The sequence below is a fragment of the Nerophis lumbriciformis genome, linkage group LG24, assembly GCF_033978685.3.
Source record: "Nerophis lumbriciformis linkage group LG24, RoL_Nlum_v2.1, whole genome shotgun sequence".
Lineage (NCBI taxonomy): Eukaryota > Metazoa > Chordata > Actinopteri > Syngnathiformes > Syngnathidae > Nerophis > Nerophis lumbriciformis.
In genome coordinates, this window is record NC_084571.2 from 27,250,783 (window position 1) to 27,268,345 (window position 17,563).

The 17,563-nt window shown below is 39.9% G+C and overlaps 2 protein-coding genes across 6 annotated transcripts in view; one reads left to right on the forward strand and one right to left on the reverse strand.

Annotated features, from left to right (window-relative positions):
• LOC133620393 (disintegrin and metalloproteinase domain-containing protein 11-like) overlaps positions 1-5,711 on the reverse strand; it is an 80,578-nt gene extending 74,867 nt beyond the window's left edge. For 3 of the 4 annotated variants that reach the window (XM_061981867.1, XM_061981863.1, XM_061981865.1), the window contains exon 1: positions 5,457-5,710. In XM_061981867.1, coding sequence (XP_061837851.1) covers positions 5,457-5,508 — 52 coding nt within the window. In that variant the 5' untranslated portion in view covers positions 5,509-5,710. Of the gene's footprint in view, positions 1-5,456 lie in introns of all 4 variants that reach the window. The other variant, XM_061981866.2, reaches the window with a different exon arrangement.
• 42sp43 (P43 5S RNA-binding protein) lies at positions 5,641-15,424 on the forward strand. Of its 2 annotated transcripts, none has more exons than XM_061981872.1 (9): positions 5,641-5,968; positions 6,028-6,128; positions 9,388-9,484; positions 9,568-9,656; positions 10,621-10,694; positions 10,755-10,835; positions 10,924-11,123; positions 14,878-14,931; positions 14,996-15,424. In XM_061981872.1, exons 1-9 carry the CDS (start codon positions 5,843-5,845, stop codon positions 15,248-15,250), a joined length of 1,077 nt encoding a protein of 358 aa, XP_061837856.1. In that variant the 5' UTR covers positions 5,641-5,842; the 3' UTR covers positions 15,251-15,424. The 2 variants fall into 2 exon arrangements, with proteins under 2 accessions (XP_061837856.1, XP_061837855.1); XM_061981871.1 differs by having other exon boundaries at positions 5,648-5,968; positions 10,894-11,123; positions 14,996-15,422.
• Positions 15,425-17,563: the final 2,139 nt, after the last annotated feature.

The following is a 17,563-nucleotide window of genomic DNA, read 5'->3' on the forward strand; positions in this document are numbered from 1 at the left end:
TGCGAATTCCTAAAGGGATTTTAAAATACTGGAAAGCAAAACCAATGTTTTTTTTTTCCATTTATTGGTGGCAGCCCGCCATTATAACTTTTGACCAACACAAAAGTAATTTGTCGGTTATGCAAAGTAACTCTGCTTTAGGGCTGGGCGATATGGCCTTTTTTTAATATCGCGATATTTTAAGGCCATATTGTGATACACGATATATATCTAGATATTTTGCCTTAGCCTTGAATGAACACTTGATGCATATAATCACAGCAGTATGATGATTCTATGTGTCTACATTAAAACATTCTTCTTCATACTGCATTAATATATGCTACTTTTAAACTTTCATGCAGAGAAGGAAATCACAACTAAAAAAAAATTACTATTTTTTTCATACGGTGTTGATCTGGAAATGTTTGCCTCTGCATTTTGATGGTGTGGGCGTGTGGCACCGAACGGAGATGTTGACGTGCGGAGTAAGCACTGTTCATTCTCTAGCAGGTGACTTTTCAAATGATGCTACATATTAGCAGTAATGCTACTTTTTATAGCAACGCTTTCGCCCCACACTTGACAAATTACGGTTGTCTGTTCGACATATTCCCACTTGAAGCCAAACCACCGCCAGACGATGGACCCCCTGCTGTTTTTTGGGGGAATTAATTATTCCTTCATTTGCTACTAGATTCGCACCTTCTTTCGCTCGTATTACCGCTAGCATCACAGCTAACGTTAGCCATTCTGCTACGTCTCTTCTCCGCGAGGGCGTATACGTATGTGACGTATGTCGTGACAGTATGTGACGTGTGTAGAAGCTGCGCTTGCTGTCTGTGAGAAGGAGACACAGGAAAGAGCGAGGAGAGCCTGTAGTGTAATGCCCGCAGCTAAAAGCAACTGCGTGAAAACGCATAATCGAATATCACGATATAGTAATTTTCTATATCGCACAGAGACAAACCCGCGATATATCGCGCATATCGATATATCGCCCAGCCCCACTCTGCTTCTTAAAGCTCATACAGCGCATACGTACGCACAAAACAGTGAGGAAAAGTTGTGTAGCCAATTTATTGTACAGCGCGTTACAAGCTTGATCGCGACATTGTGAGTAGCGACCAGACCGCTGTTTCAGAGTTCAACTGCGTTTGCGTTGTTTTCATCACCACTATATACCAATACTCAGGACGTACAAACATAGCCTCGTTTATCCAGACTATCAACATTTTCGGATTGAACAAGTACTCACTACACAAAGCTCCAACAAAATTTGCAAGTTTACACTGGACGAAACCGCCCTGCAAAAATTATACGGTAAGTAAAATGTTCATTGTAATCCCTATTATTATATAAATTATTAATTTATCTGTGAGTCTGCCAGAAATCTTTTAAAATATTTGATTCGCACACTGATCTTTTTGGATCCGCTGATGGTCTGGTGGCTTGTGATGTGACTAACACCGGCATGTTTGCTCAAATTTTCCGTCACTTCCGATGCTACTTTAATTAATTTAATCAAATAAAAATATACTGTAACTGTGAAACCTTGTTTAGTAAACTTTCCAATGACATCAACCTTTTCACAATGGGGTAAATATTTAAAAAGTTCAGACATTTTTAACAAAGAGGTCATAATGGCTACCCTTTTTGTAAAAAGGTTGATTCCAATGAAATATTGAGCCCCATTGAATATGTATTTAAGAAGTTGACCAGAAATTAGAGCATTTTCACCGGTTTTAAAAATCCATAACTAACTCAGTACCTATCACATGAAAAGTATACTTATAACAATGTTATCGCCTTTACAAGACTTGTCTGAAAAAACAGGTTTCGTGTAAATCTTTTTAAAATTTTACACATACCTAAAACGGGGGTCAGCAACCCTCGGCTCTTTAGCGCCGCCATAGGGGCTCCCTGGACCTCTTTCAGAGATGTGTAAAAATGGAAAAAGATGAAGAAAAAATATGTTTTTGTTTTAATATATTTTCTGTAGGAGAACAAACATGACACAAACTTTCCTAATTGTTAGAAATTGCACTGTTTATGTTATACATGCTTCACTGATGAGAGTATATGGTAAGCACTGTTTTGTCCTACTAATTTCAGCGATCCTTTAACTCATTGTAGTTTGTTTAAATGTACCACTTTCTCCAACGCTGCCACAGAAAGACGGGTTTTATACCACTCCTTCTTTGTCTCATTTTGTCCACCAAACGTGTGTTATGCTGTACGTGAATGCACAAAAGGTGCGCTTCGTTGATATTATTGATTTGTTGGAGTGTTAATCAGGTATATTTGGTCGGTGCATGACAGTAAGCTAATCGATGCTAACATGCTATTTACGCTAGCTGTATGTACATATTGCATCATTATACCTCGTTTGTAGGTATATTTGAGCTCATTTAATTTCCTTTACTTATGTCCTCTGTGTATTTAATTTATATTTGCATGTCTTATGACACATTATCTGTATGTATTATTGGCTGCATTTCTCATAGTTGTTTGTGTGCCATGTTGTTCCAGACCACAGCAAACGTTACCCAGCATGCAAAGATTGTAATAAATCCATTAGAAGACAGCCTGCCGTTTCCTTAAACTTGGACACACACATCTATACCTTTGGCCATTATAAGCCAGTAATTTCCAGGAGTTAACTCATCCTGTGAGAAGCCTCCACTTTACTAATGATTTCCAATGTTGCAAATATGTGTAGAATAAAAATTAAAATACAAAATTTCTGTCAACAAAGATTTGCGTCAGCCTTTTGATAGTAGGCTAATTTAGCTAATATAGACACTTACAGCATGTGTTTCCTCCATTAGAACACTTATATCCATCCATTTTCTACCGCTTGTCCCTCTCAGCTGCATTCGGGCGGGAGGCAGGGTGCACCCTGGACAAGTCGCCACCTCATCACAGGGCCAACACAGATAGACCGACAACATTCACACACTAGGGCCAATTTAGTGTTGCCAATCAACCTATCCCCAGGTGCATGTCTTTGGAGGTGGGAGGAAGCCGGAGTACCCGGAGGGAACCCACGCAGTCACAGGGAGAACATGCAAACTCCACACAGAAAGATCCCGAGCCAGGGATTGAACTCAGGACCTTCGTATTGTGAGGCACATGCACTAACCCCTGGGACACCGTGCTGCCCTATAACACTTACCGTATTTTTCGGACTATAAGTCGCAGTTTTTTTCATAGTTTGGCCAGGAGTGCGACTTATACTCAGGAGCGACTTATGTGTGAAATTGTTGACACATTACCGTAAAATATCAAATAATATTATTTATCTCATTCACGTAAGAGACTAGACCAGTGGTTCTTAACCTGGGTTTGATCGAACCCTAGGGGTTCCGTGAGTCCGCCTCAGGGGTTCGGCGGAGGTCAAGACACACCCGACTCATCGTGTAAATAAAAAACTTCTCCCTATCGACGTACTATGGATACCCCCAAACAATATTCCCTCTAATTTTCCATCTGATTTACAGGTGTGTAATGTGTTGTGAGTTCATGTACTGTGTTGGTTTTGTTTTTTGAACAAGGTGATGTTCATGCACGGTTAATTTTGTACACCACTAAAAAAACCATAACTTTGTTTTGATTTTGAAAAAAAAAATTTTTTTTACAAAAGAAGGGTTCAGGTGAATGCGCATAGGAAACTGGTGGGGTTTGGTACCTCCAACAAGGTTAAGAACCACTGGACTAGACTTATAAGATTTCATCGAATTTAGCGATTAGGAGTGACAGATTGTTTGGTAAACGTATAGCATGTTCTGTATGTTATAGTTATTTGAATGACTCTTACCATAATATGTTACGTTAACATACCAGGCACGTTCTCAGTTGGTTATTTATGCCTCATATAACGTACACTTATTCAGCCTGTTGTTCACTATTCTTTATTTATTTCAAAATGCCTTTCAAATGTCTATTCTTGGTGTTGGGTTTTATCAAATACATTTCCCCCCTAAATGCAACTTATACTCAAGTGCGACTTAAATATGTTTTTTTTCCTACTTTATTATGCATTTTCGGCCGGTGCAACTTATACTCCGGAGCAACTTATACTCCGAAAAATACGGTATATAAGACTTTTAATTTTTTGCGGCTCCAGACAGATTTTTGTTTTTGTATTTTTGGTCCAATATGGCTCTTTCGACTATTTGGGTTGCCAACCCCTGACCTAAAAGATTACAATGTCATTTAATGACCTTGAAATGTTTTAACTAAAAAGTGGTCCTGTTTTACAATCAATATAAAAAAAATGGGCAGCACAGTGAGTCAGGAGTTAGTGCATGTGCCTCACAATACGAAGGTCCTGAGTAGTCCTGAGTTCAATCCCGAGCTCGGGATCTTTCTGTGTGGAGTTTGCATGTTCTTCCCGTGACTGCGTGGGTTCCCTCCGGGTACTCCGGCTTCCTACCACCGCCAAAAACATGCACCTGGGGATAGGTTGATTGGCAACACTAAATTGGCCCTAGTGCGTGAATGTTGTCTGTCTATCTGTGTTGGCCCTGTGATTGATTGATTGATTGAAACTTTTATTAGTGGATTGCACAGTACAGTACATATTCCGTACAATTGACCACTCAATGGTAACACACGAATAAGTTTTTCAACTTGTTTAAGTCGGGGTCCACATAAATCAATTCATGGTAAATGAGGTGGCGACTTGTCCAGGGTGTACACCGCCTTCCGCCCGAATGCAGCTGAGATAGGCTCTGTCACGCCAAATTTCTTCCCCCTGCAAAAACCTTCCCCCCATTTACTTCCGGTGTCATTTTCTCTTACGTCATTTCCTCTTACGTCATTGACAGCGATCGATAACACTTCGGCTTTGACTGCCCGTCGCTGGAAGGATACTAGTTTTGGTTTTTTTAAATTTAATAATATAGCGTTAACAAAACGTCTGTATTAATCGGACAAATTAACTTGAGTTAAAGTACAGACATTTAACAGTATTATATATTAATTAATATTTTTTGCACGTTACCACGAAGACAGAAGTTCCCAGCAGCGGCCCTAACACTCCGCCTGATATTTTCCCTAACACTCTGCCTGGAATTTTTCGAAGCCTGCTGGTGTTTGACATAAATCCCCTGGGAAAGATAAAGACAAATGTCATTCAGTGACACCACCATTTTCAGGAGATTTGGATTCTATCGATTGCTGTCAATGACGTAAGAGGAAATGACGTAAGTAAGAGGAAATAACGTAAGAGGAAATGACCCCGGAAGTAAATGGGGGGGAATGTTTTTGTAGTGGGAAGAAATTAGGCGTGACAGCTCCAGCACCCCCCGCGACCCCAAAAGGGACAAGCGGTAGGAAATGGATGGATGGATAAAAAAAATGGCAATATCGCCAACCCCTTTTGATAACATGTAAGGTTCAGAGATAATACAACAATGTATCTCACTAACTGGGACTGTATATTGTTTTAAAATGTATATATATTCACTTACTTGGCAAAAAGTGCATCCTTGTTGGCGCAGGAAGAGGAAACTGCACTTTCATTCGAGCTCCAGAATCACAACGCCCTCTAGTGTACAAAAAGTCACATCACATCTTGAATTAGCTCTTAAATCTAGATAAAAGGGGCGTTGTATTTGTTTAAAACACTTAAATGTGCGGAAATGGTTGTTTTCTGTGCAGCATCAGCAAAATTGACATCAGCTGGACGATCCTTCCATCACCAAGTCAATGCGGGAGAGACAACTGCAGCCAATTATGCAATTAAGAACCTTCCGGAAAGCTACAAAAGAGGCTGGCAAACGTAGAGCTGGTTTTCATAACTGAGAGAAAAGTGTTGCGATAAACACGGTGGGGGTTAAACAAAAGAGAAACAAATATGAACGATTTGAGCGTCGAAAAAGCAGGACTCAAGCAGCAGTTGAAGTGTTCCCACGATGGTTGTGGGGCCACTTTCTCCAAGCCGAACAGGCTGCTGGAGCACGAAGCTGCTCACACAGGAAAGGTAAGGCAAATAATCAGATTTTAAAGTTGCTTTTATCTTACCCCTGTGAAATCATGCAGCGTCCATGGCAGTGCACCGTGAGCGGCTGCGAGGGTCGATTCACCCGGAAGTCACGCCTGAGTCGCCACATGCTTCAGCACGATGGCGTCAAGCAAGTCAAGTAAGGCAGTTTTTTTTTTCTAATGTCCCAAATTATGAAGAAATAAGTTGCAGCTTGCGCATATTAGTCAATTGGTGTGTAATATATTTGTGTTTTTTGCAAAAAACACAATGATTTATTGAATAAAGCCGAGAAGTACACAAATGGACAGCTAGCTAGATAAAGTTAGCAAACATTGGCTAATCACCTCGCGGTAACTACCATTATGAGCTAACCATTTTTTAAAGGAAGTTTAAATTGTCACTCCAATATACTTGCTTACAATTTATGCGAATGCTATTCAGCTACCTTGCTTTTTTTTATGCCTTCCGCCCGAATACAGCTGAGATAGGCTCCAACGACTGAAAAAGGGACACGCGGTAGAAAATGGATGGATTTTTTTTTTTTTTTTTTTTTAAATAAACCTTTATTAATTTCAACATTTACAAACCGTTGAGAAATAATAAAGTAAGTACAAAAACAGTACAAAACGGTACAAAACAGCGCCAGGGGGTTGTAAATTCAAAGTAATTAAAATATAATGCAACATATATACAGGACTGTCTCAGAAAATTAGAATATTGTGATAAAGTTCATTTTCTGTAATGCAATTAAAAAAAACAAATGTCATACATTCTGGATTCATTACACATCAACTGAAATATTGCAAGCCTTTTATTATTTTAATATTGCTGATTATGGCATGCAGCTTAGGAAAACTAAAAAAATTAGAATATTTCCTCAGACCAAGTAAAACATTTTTTATAACAGCAACACAAAATCAAACATTTGAAAATGTCAATTAATGCACTCAGTACTTGGTTGGGAATCCTTTTGCACGGATCACTGCATCAATGCGGCGTGGCATGGAGGCAATCAGCCTGTGGCATTGCTGAGATGTTATGGATGCCCAGGATGCTTCAATAGCGGCCTTTAGCTCATTTGCATTATTGGGTCTGGTGTCTTTCAGCTTCTTCTTCACAATACCCCACAAATTCTCTATGGGGTTCAGGTCAGGGGAGTTGGCAGGCCAATTGAGGACAGTAATGCCATGGTCAGTACACCAGTTGTTGGTGTGTGTGTGTGTGTGTGTGTGTGTGTGTGTGTGTGTGTGTGTGTGTGTGTGTGTGTGTGTGTGTGTGTGTAACAAACAAAGTGCAAAGCCATAGACTCACTCAATTTCAGTAAATAACTTAAATTTGGAACGCAGCATCATCGTTTTCACAGCTTTTTGGTTGTTAGAGGTAGAGAGTGTTTTAATGTAGAGTTCTAAATCTTTTTTAAAGGCACAAAAAACAGGTCGGGTATTGAGAAACTTACATCTATGAATATAAAATTTAGCCAATAGTATGAGGTTGCAAAGGTAAAATTCCTTTTCAAATTTGTTTTCATACAGTGTAAATCCAAATAGCACATCTTTAAAACAAAGCACAAATTTGTCATGAATATTGTCCAGGATGAAGCGACAGATGCCCTGCCATAGTGATCGAGTGCTTTCACAAGTCCAAAACAGGTGGTAAACAGTCTCTGGATGCATGTTACATAAGGTGCAGGTAACATCAATGTCCTTCTTGTATCTAACCATCACAGTCTTTACAGGGTAATAACGATGAATGATTTTAAAAGGTATCTCTTTGACTTTGTTGGTAAGTAAATACCTGTTAGGAAGGGACCATGTTTTGACCCAGCAGATGTCATTCACATTATTCCAGAGCGCAATTACATAGGAGACAGACACACAATCATTTTGGAATAAGCTGCGGATTTTTCTGTTATTTTTCTGATCAAAGCAAAGTTTCCCCACAGGAGTGTCAAGTGGATCATTCACAATTTTTACAGCAGAAAGAGGAGATGAGTAAGCCCTGCACAACATAACACCTGTTGGAATGGCATCAAATACAATGGCAAATTGTTTGGGAGTCACAGGGTCCTTAAAATGGTTGAGAAATTCTTGGTAATTAAAAAGTTGACCTTCCTTATTGAAAAGCTGACTCACTAAAATAATATCATTCTTGAACCAATTATTTAGCTACCTTGCTAACTAAAGAGTTAAAAACAAACGTCATAGCACGTGATTGTTTGCGATGCATTCTGGGAAGTGTAGTGCCTATTGTAATATGAGCTCTTGGAGGCTCAATTACTACTTGAACAGTATTTTATAATTTTTCTGGAGAATAGGCTCCAGCAACCCCGAAAGGGACAAGCGGTAGAAAATGGATGGATGGATGTTTAAAATGTTAAATCATTTTTAAATGAATTATATTGACAAGTATGAATCGCATGTAAACTCATACATGTCACTTATCCTGGAAATCTATCAGTACAATATTTCTGCAGTTGAATCACAAGCACGTGTATTGATTAAAAATACAAATTAAATATATAAAGTATATAAATAATAAATATAAAATGTAATACAAATCCGAAGTAAAGAAAACTGCAGTCTGTTGCCCGCAATGCAGATTTGCCATGCTACTAAGATGGTACAGCAGTATGGTTATGATTTGTTTCAAACATGTTTAACAATTTTCAGTAAGTGGCATGATGTGGTTACATTTGCATCATTCAAATATATAAAAAGGATTAGGAAGAAGCAAAGCTTAAATGTAATCCTACCCCTTCCCTGTGTCTTATAGATACTTTTTCACACCATAACTTTTACATGTTTAAGTTCCCTTTTGTAACACAAAAAGAGGTGTTCAAAAAATTATGACTAAATCTCAATAAGTAATAAACAGCACATTGAGACTAAATATACACCATAGTCTAAAAATTATGACTTGAATCTACACTTCATAATTGATCTCGGTGATTGGTGATAGTCATTGAATATGTATTGTACAATCTGACATATTCAAAATGCGGCTTAAAGTCTTGATGCAGCCAACATGTTTTTTAAGGCATTTTGTGAAGGTTAGCAACACTGAAATAATATAGAAGGCTCCAGTGGGGGAGAAATTAATGTATCAAACAATACCAATGTATTTTGTAACACTAAGCTGGAATGTAGGCCTTATATTGTGTCTAAAATTAGCACTGTTATCGATGTCCAATTGCTGTTCAAATTTGATGAGGATGCTCACTCTTCATTCGTAGTTTGAATTTTGTGATTTATATTTATGTAGTGCTTTTCTCTAGTGACTGAAAGCGCTTTACATAGTAAAACCCATTATTGAAGTTACATTTAAACCCTCTTTGTAGATGCGAAAATCCATAAATGAAATTAGTTCCATCAGTAAATTACATAAGATTGTTTTTAATGTGTTATACTTTTCTGCAGATGCACATTTGCAAACTGCACCAAGAGTTTCTTCCACGCTGACAAGCTGAAGAGACACATGTGCTACGCCCACGGTGAGCAAGACCAGTATTACAAGGTAAACACCGCCAGGTGGCACCAAAACGCCATCATTGATTGGTCGCCTTGCATTTCCACTGACATTATTATATTCTCCTCCAGTGCACTCAGGCTGGCTGCTCCTTGGCTTTCAAGAAGAGACGCCTCTTCAAGCTGCACCAGCAGGAGCATGGCGTGGCTGCAAAGTTCAAGTATGTGGGAGCTGAAACGACAACAGTCATTAAAACCGTGACTTTTTGAAGTACACACGGTAATATGAAATTACACACTACAGTAGTGGCAAGCTTTCTAGCACCATAATGTGAATGAAGCATAAGAGTAATACAGGGGTGTCCAAACTTTTTCCACCGAGGGCCGCGCTCTGAAAAATCAAAGAATGCTGGTGCCATTTTGATTAGAGATGTCCGATAATGGCTTTTTTGCCGATATTCCGATATTGTCCAACTCTTAATTACCGATTCCGATATCAACCGATACAGATGTATACAGTCGTGGAATTAACACATTATTATGCCTAATTTTTTTGTGATGCCCCGCTGGATGCATTAAACAATGTAACAAGGTTTTCCAAAATAAATTAACTCAAGTTATGGAAAAAAATGCCAACATGGCACTGCCATATTTATTATTGAAGTCACAAAGTGCTTTTTTAAAAAAACATGCCTCAAAACAGCAGCTTGGAATTTGGGACATGCTCTCCCTGAGAGAGCATGAGGAGGTTGATGTGGGCGGGGTTGGGGGGGGGGGGGGCTAGGGTAGGGGTAGCGGGGAGGTGTATATTGTAGCGTCCCGGAAGAGTTAGTGCTGCAAGGGGTTTTGGGTATTTGTTCTGTTGTGTTTATGTTGTGTTACGGTGCGGATGTTCTCCCGAAATGTGTTTGATTCTTGTTTGGTGTGGGTTCACAGTGTGGCGCATATTTGTAACAGTGTTAAAGTTGTTTATACGGCCACCCTCAGCGTGACCTGTATGGCTGTTGACAAAGTATGGGTTGCATTCACTTGTGTGTGTGAAAAGCCGTAGGTATTATGTGATTGGGCCGGTATTTTTTTTAGAATGTGCTGTGGGCTGTTAAAAAGAAGCCGCGGGTAGCAAATGGCCCCCGGACCACACTTTAAACACCTCTGGTCTAATGCGTTTGATTCTTACCTGCGCAGGTGTTCAAAACAGGCTTGCGGCGCCGTGTTTGACTCCCACGTGGCCCGCAAAGCCCATGAGAAGAAGCACGCAGGTGGGTCTCTTAAGTGCAGCCACACCCGAGCCTAGCGTCAGATGTCGATTGTCCTCGCAGGTTACCGCTGTCCGGATGCCAACTGCCAAGTGGTGGAGTCCACGTGGGACAAGCTTCAGAAGCACATGGTCAAACATCCAGGTACTGCTAAATCTACGCCACGACACATGGAAGATTTCTAAATAAAACTTATTTCTAGCCGCTTTTACCTGCCATTCCTGCAAGAAAGTCTTCAAGAGGGCCAACGCTCTGCGGCGCCACAAGCGGATACACGCTTCCCACAAACCCGTGCTGGTGTGTCCCCGCGAGAGCTGCCAGGCCTACTTCTCCACCACCTTTAACCTGCAGCATCACATCCACAAGGTGCACCTGGAGCTCCTTAAGTACAAGTGCTCCTTCCCAGACTGCCCTCGCACCTTCGCCATGCGGGTAAATAGCAGCCGCTATTCTTCTTGGTCTAAAATGTTAAAAAGCTTTGATACAATAAAGGTAAAAGGAATAACACCACACTCCAAATAAAACTGCTACACATTGATTGCCAATAATAATCACAACAGCCATAAAAATACAATTGTTTAAAAAAAATCTGAGCTCTACAAAATATATGCACGCAATCCAATTAAAAAAACAGAAATTACTATTTTAGTGTAAATATAGTTTTCATTAGAGATGTCCGATAATGGCTTTTTTACCGATATCCCGATATTGTCCAACTCCTAATTACTGATACCGATATCAACCGATACCGATATATACAGTCGTGGAATTAACACATTATGCCTAATTTTGTTGTGATGCCCCGCTGGATGCATTAAACAATGTAACAAGGTTTTCCAAAATAAATCAACTCAAGTTATGGAAAAAAGTGCCAACATGGCACTGCCATATTTATTATTGAAGTCACAAAGTGCATTATCATTTTTAACATGCCTCAAAACAGCAGCTTGGAATTTGGGACATGCTCTCCCTGAGAGAGCATGAGGAGGTTGAGGTGGGGGCGGGGGGTTAGCGGGGAGTGTATATTGTAACGTCCCGGAAGAGTTAGTGCTGCAAGGGGTTCTGGGTATTTGTTCTGTTGTGTTTATGTTATGGTGCGGATGTTCTCCCGAAATGTGTTTGTCATTCTTGTTTGGTGTGGGTTCACAGTGTGGCGCATATTTGTAACAGTGTTAAAGTTGTTTATACGGCCACCCTCAGTGTGACCTGTATGGCTGTTGACCAAGTATGATTGCATTCACTTGCGTGTGTGAAAAGCCGTAGATATTATGTGACAGGGCTGGCGCGCGAAAGCAGTGCCTTTTAAGGTTTAGTGGCGCTCTGTTCTTCTCCCGACGTCCGTGTACACAGCGGCGTTTTAAAATGTCATAAATTTTACTTTTTGAAACTGATACCGATAATTTTGAAACCGATAATTTCCGATTTTACATTTTAAAGTATTTATCGGCCGATAATATCGGACTGCCGATATTATCGGACATCTCTAGTTTTCATCTTTACAAAGTTACTGAATTTTCCATGATAAAAAAATTAGGAAGTTAATCCCAAGCCATCATTGCTCTATACTGCAACGTCTTCTGCATTAAATTACTTTGACAAGGAGGTATTTGATGGGAAGTATCTATTTCAGACTAAAAGCAGACCTGGGTTAAAGAGGCTGTTCAGCACTTCCACAGATGCCTGGAGAGCGACAACTTTCCAATGTATTTTACACAGTATATCCTGCCATCTTACGGCTTCTCGTACGCAACACATGCACGCGCATTAGCTTTGGGTGTTACCTAATAGTGATTTGGATAGCTGGCGTTAGCTGTCATTGAATGTGTATTCTATCATGACTGTAAATTGTCCATTGCTTCTCTTGGACCGCTTTTGTATGTGCACGCGCTTCCTGCGTGTACGTGTTGACGAGACCGGAGGAGTCACCGCCGTCAACACCATTAGTTTTTTTGTAAAAAATTGACAAACTTTGTAATTGTGAAAAATAGGCATTTGTCAAATGGTAATAAGCTGGCGATGGTGTCACATTTTTTGCTTTTTGAGGAAGTTGCAAACAGTACATTTAATCTACTTCAAAATTCAGTACAATGTTTCCAACTGATGCTTTTAAATGTTACATTTGAAAGTTGCTTTCAATGTTTAAGGAGTAAATACAATTTTAGTGTTGAAGTGACTAAAACCATGTATACAATACAAACAAAATGTTGACTTTAAATATACCTCTAGGGATTAATAGTTGAATTAAAGTAAAAAAAATAAAAATAAAATAAAAAATCTAGTTTAAGATTAAAAAAATATGTAAATATTACTCAAAATGTGATTGCTAGTGTGAATCTTTGGGCTCTTAACGCGTTGAGCTGAATCCTGGGGTGACTATTCAGAATCGATTTTGGATTCAAACCAATTCACGCAATTAATTTGGTATTATAATGTATTAAATGACATTTTTTTCCTAAACCGGTTACAGGTTAGAAAATGCTCCTTGCTTGGAGATGGCCTAAAAAATATTTAAAAATAAATTTTTATAGGTTCAATCCCCGGGCTCGGGGTATTTTTGTGGGGTTTGCATGTTCCCCCCGTGACTGCGTGGGTTCCCTCCGGGTACTCCGGCTTCCTCCCACCTCCAAAGGCATGCACCTGGGGATAGGTTGATTGGCAAAACACTAAATTGGCCCTAGTGTGTGATTGTTAGCCTTGCTATGAGGTGGCGACTTATCCAGGGTGTAACCTACCTTTTTGCCCGAGTGCAGCTGTTATAATCTCCAGCGCCACCCCAAGAGGGACAGGCATTAGAGAATGTTTGGATGGATATATAATTTGAAAAAAAAATTTTTTTAATCGATTTAAAATCGGGAGGAATAATAATTGCAATTCGGATCTGAATTGACTTTTGTGCACACCTAGTAATTGTGTTAATTTTTATTCAAACTTTGCAAGTAAGTTGATGCATTTGAAAATAAAGATTCTGAATTGGCACAATACCTTATTTAAAGCAAGAATTTTCACAAAAGCCTAACTATTGAATGCGTATTAAAAATTGCTCGAATCGATATCTTGAAACTTTTTTGCCACGACTTGAATTGCGTAGAATACACTTTTTTTAATTTTTTTTTTTTTTTTTTTTTTTTGTCCTGTCCAGCTTCTCAGGCAAATCATATAGTTGATGAAGATGCCCATATCGGCTGTTCAGATTTACTTTACAAAAGAGAAGTGTGGGATACTTCTCTTGTGTCACCAAAAAAAGGCGTAAATTTGACTAAGTGTCTAGGAGCATGTCCCTTTAAGAAGGCCGACCTGCTATGGTTCCCCACCTGGGTCCGGAACTACAAAATTGTCCCTCTCCTAGCTGGAAGTCAGCAAAAAAAGGCGTAAATTTGACTAAGTGTCTAGGAGCATGTCCCTTTAAGAAGGCCGACCTGCTATGGTCCCCACCTGGGTCCGGAACTACAAAATTGTCCCTCTCCTAGCTGATTTGTATTTGACTTTATTAAATGTAGTTATATTATCATTTGGTGCAGCCGGGCCGGAGCAGGAGGGGATAGAAAGAGGAAAAAAAAGAAGACAGAGGGGGAAATTGTGGGGACAAGAGGGGGATTAGACAGAGAGACAAAAACAACAGCAAACACAACAACAATAGAGCAACATCAGCAAATACGACATGTACAAATATGATGGTAAAAGTGATAGCAAAGAAGCAGTTAGCGAAATAAATAATACAGAAATAACAATGTGAGCATTATTACACTACAAATGGAGCAATACAAACACCAATAGAAATAGCGCTATTGATAATGAACAATACCAATAATTGACCTCTATTATCAACAATACAGTTGTTCAAATGCAACAATACATATACGTAATGATAACTTGAGATACGAAAGAATGCAGAAAAATGAAGAGGGAGAAAGAGAAGCAACCTACATTAACCTTGTAGATTGTTATAGTAATAGGTTAAGCTTCGTCAGTGTGCCATGTGTTATACCCAGTTTACCCTAGGGCAACAAAGTTAATATATGTTTGATGAAACGTGATTATGTGCATGAGTGTACGTATGCATATGTACTTGTATATGTACAGAATGTGTGTTTGTACAGTGAATGTATATTTACAGTATGTGTAGAATACACTTAGTTTTCTTAGCTTTGTTAACATGTAATTCAAACGTTTTGGACATTTTCCACAGGAGAGTTTGAGCAGACATCTGCTCTGTCACGACCCCGGCGCCATCGGACAGAAGGTAAGACGGTTGTTGAACGTTCTCAAGATGATCCCCTCATAATCAACTATTTGTCCCGTACAAGCGTCCTCGCCCCAAAAAGTTGTGGCAGAAGCGACTGGACGGCCACCAGCTCCCCCTGGTGGAGGACAACCTCCATCGTCTCTTTGCGCTGCGCCTGCACATCTCCCGCCGTGCCAAAGTGGAGGTCAACCTGTCGGGCCTCTTCAACGAGCGCAAGATCCCGCATTACGTGGACCCTGAGGTCAACCTGCGTGATCTCTTCAACCTCAAAAAGCTGCTTCCCGTCACCAGCGAGGTAGCGCCCATGAAGGGTTAAGTCTGATGTCCTTTCCCTGGAAGGAATTGGGTCTGTTTTTTGTTTTTTTTACTAATGTAGCTGATATACATTAACTTTTTAATTTACTGATTAACTGTCAGTCATTCAGAATGTTCATTCTTGAAGCATCTTATTTTGAAAGGACTTGTTGACCCAATAAAAATGAGTTGCATTTTGCACCTTGTGCCACTCTAGTGTTATTTCCTCGATTTGTTATTGTGCCTTGCTTCCCAAAGCCACTTGTGAGCTCTCAGCGCACGCATCACCCGCTCATTAAATATGAACAAAGACGAGCACATGACTAAGCGCTGAATCACTGTGGAGGCGAGCGACACTTTGACAAAGTGAAATTCGAAGCTGTCAAAATCTGAGCTGGTGGGAACTTTTTGATGCACTTAAGAGCAGGAGATGTGACCAAGAGGTAATAAAAAATAAATAAATAAAAAATATATATATATATATATATATATACACACAGGTATATTGGTCATTTTTCCGTTTCAAATGTACCGTAGGTGTTTTGGCATAGAACATTTTCAGTTTTTTTCTGTACTGTCACAGTAAGGAACGCAATTATAGCCATACTTGCCAACCTTGAGACCTCTGATTTCGGGGGGTGGGTTGTAAGGGGGCGTGGTCGGGGTGGGGCGGGGGCGTGGCTAAGAGGGGAGGAGTATATTTACAGCTAGAATTCACCAAGTCAAGTATTTCATATATATATATATATATATATACACAGGTAAAAGCCAGTAAATTAGAATATTTTGAAAAACTTGATTTATTTCAGTAATTGCATTCAAAAGGTGTAACTTGTACATTATATTTATTCATTGCACACAGACTGATGCATTCAAATGTTTATTTCATTTAATTTTGATGATTTGAAGTGGCAACAAATGAAAATCCAAAATTCTGTGTGTCACAAAATTAGAATATTACTTAAGGCTAATACAAAAAAGGGATTTTTAGAAATGTTGGCCAACTGAAAAGTATGAAAATGAAAAATATGAGCATGTACAATACTCAATACTTGGTTAGAGCTCCTTTTGCCTCAATTACTGCGTTCATGCGGCGTGGCATGGAGTCGATGAGTTTCTGGCACTGCTCAGGTGTTATGAGAGCCCAGGTTGCTCTGATAGTGGCCTTCAACTCTTCTGCGTTTTTGGGCCTGGCATTCTGCATCTTCCTTTTCACAATACCCCACAGATTTTCTATGGGGCTAAGGTCAGGGGGAGTTGGCGGGCCAATTTAGAACAGAAATACCATGGTCCGTAAACCAGGCACGGGTAGATTTTGCGCTGTGTGCAGGCGCCAAGTCCTGTTGGAACTTGAAATCTCCATCTCCATAGAGCAGGTCAGCAGCAGGAAGCATGAAGTGCTCTAAAACTTGCTGGTAGACGGCTGCGTTGACCCTGGATCTCAGGAAACAGAGTGGACCGACACCAGCAGATGACATGGCACCCCAAACCATCACCCAACCATGCAAATTTTGCATTTCCTTTGGAAATCGAGGTCCCAGAGTCTGGAGGAAGACAGGAGAGGCACAGGATCCACGTTGCCTGAAGTCTAGTGTAAAGTTTCCACCATCAGTGATGGTTTGGGGTGCCATGTCATCTGCTGGTGTCGGTCCACTCTGTTTCCTGAGATCCAGGGTCAACGCAGCTGTCTACCAGCAAGTTTTAGAGCACTTCATGCTTCCTGCTGCTGACCTGCTCTATGGAGATGGAGATTTCAAGTTCCAACAGGACTTGGCGCCTGCACACAGCGCAAAATCTACCCGTGCCTGGTTTACGGACCATGGTATTTCTGTTCTAAATTGGCCCGCCAACTCCCCTGACCTTAGCCCCATAGAAAATCTGTGGGGTATTGTGAAAAGGAAGATGCAGAATGCCAGACCCAAAAACGCAGAAGAGTTGAAGGCCACTATCAGAGCAACCTGGGCTCTCATAACACCTGAGCAGTGCCAGAAACTCATCGACTCCATGCCACGCCGCATTAACGCAGTAAATGTGGCAAAAGGAGCTCCAACCAAGTATTGAGTATTGTACATGCTCATATTTTTCATTTTCATACTTTTCAGTTGGCCAACATTTCTAAAAATCCCTTTTTTGTATTAGCCTTAAGTAATATTCTAATTTTGTGACACATGGAATTTTGGATTTTCATTTGTTGCCACTTCAAATCATCAAAATTAAATGAAATAAACATTTGAATGCATCAGTCTGTGTGCAATGAATAAATATAATGTACAAGTTACACCTTTTGAATGCAATTACTGAAATAAATCAAGTTTTTCAAAATATTCTAATTTAC

Bases quoted from the DNA above. Each gene is read 5' to 3' on its own strand.
- 42sp43 (XM_061981871.1), top strand. From the start codon at position 5,843: ATGAACGATTTGAGCGTCGAAAAAGCAGGACTCAAGCAGCAGTTGAAG. The intron at 9,485-9,567 runs GTAAACACCGCC...ATTCTCCTCCAG, and splicing joins AGCAAGACCAGTATTACAAG to TGCACTCAGGCTGGCTGCTC. The intron at 9,657-10,620 runs GTATGTGGGAGC...TTACCTGCGCAG, and splicing joins GGCGTGGCTGCAAAGTTCAA to GTGTTCAAAACAGGCTTGCG.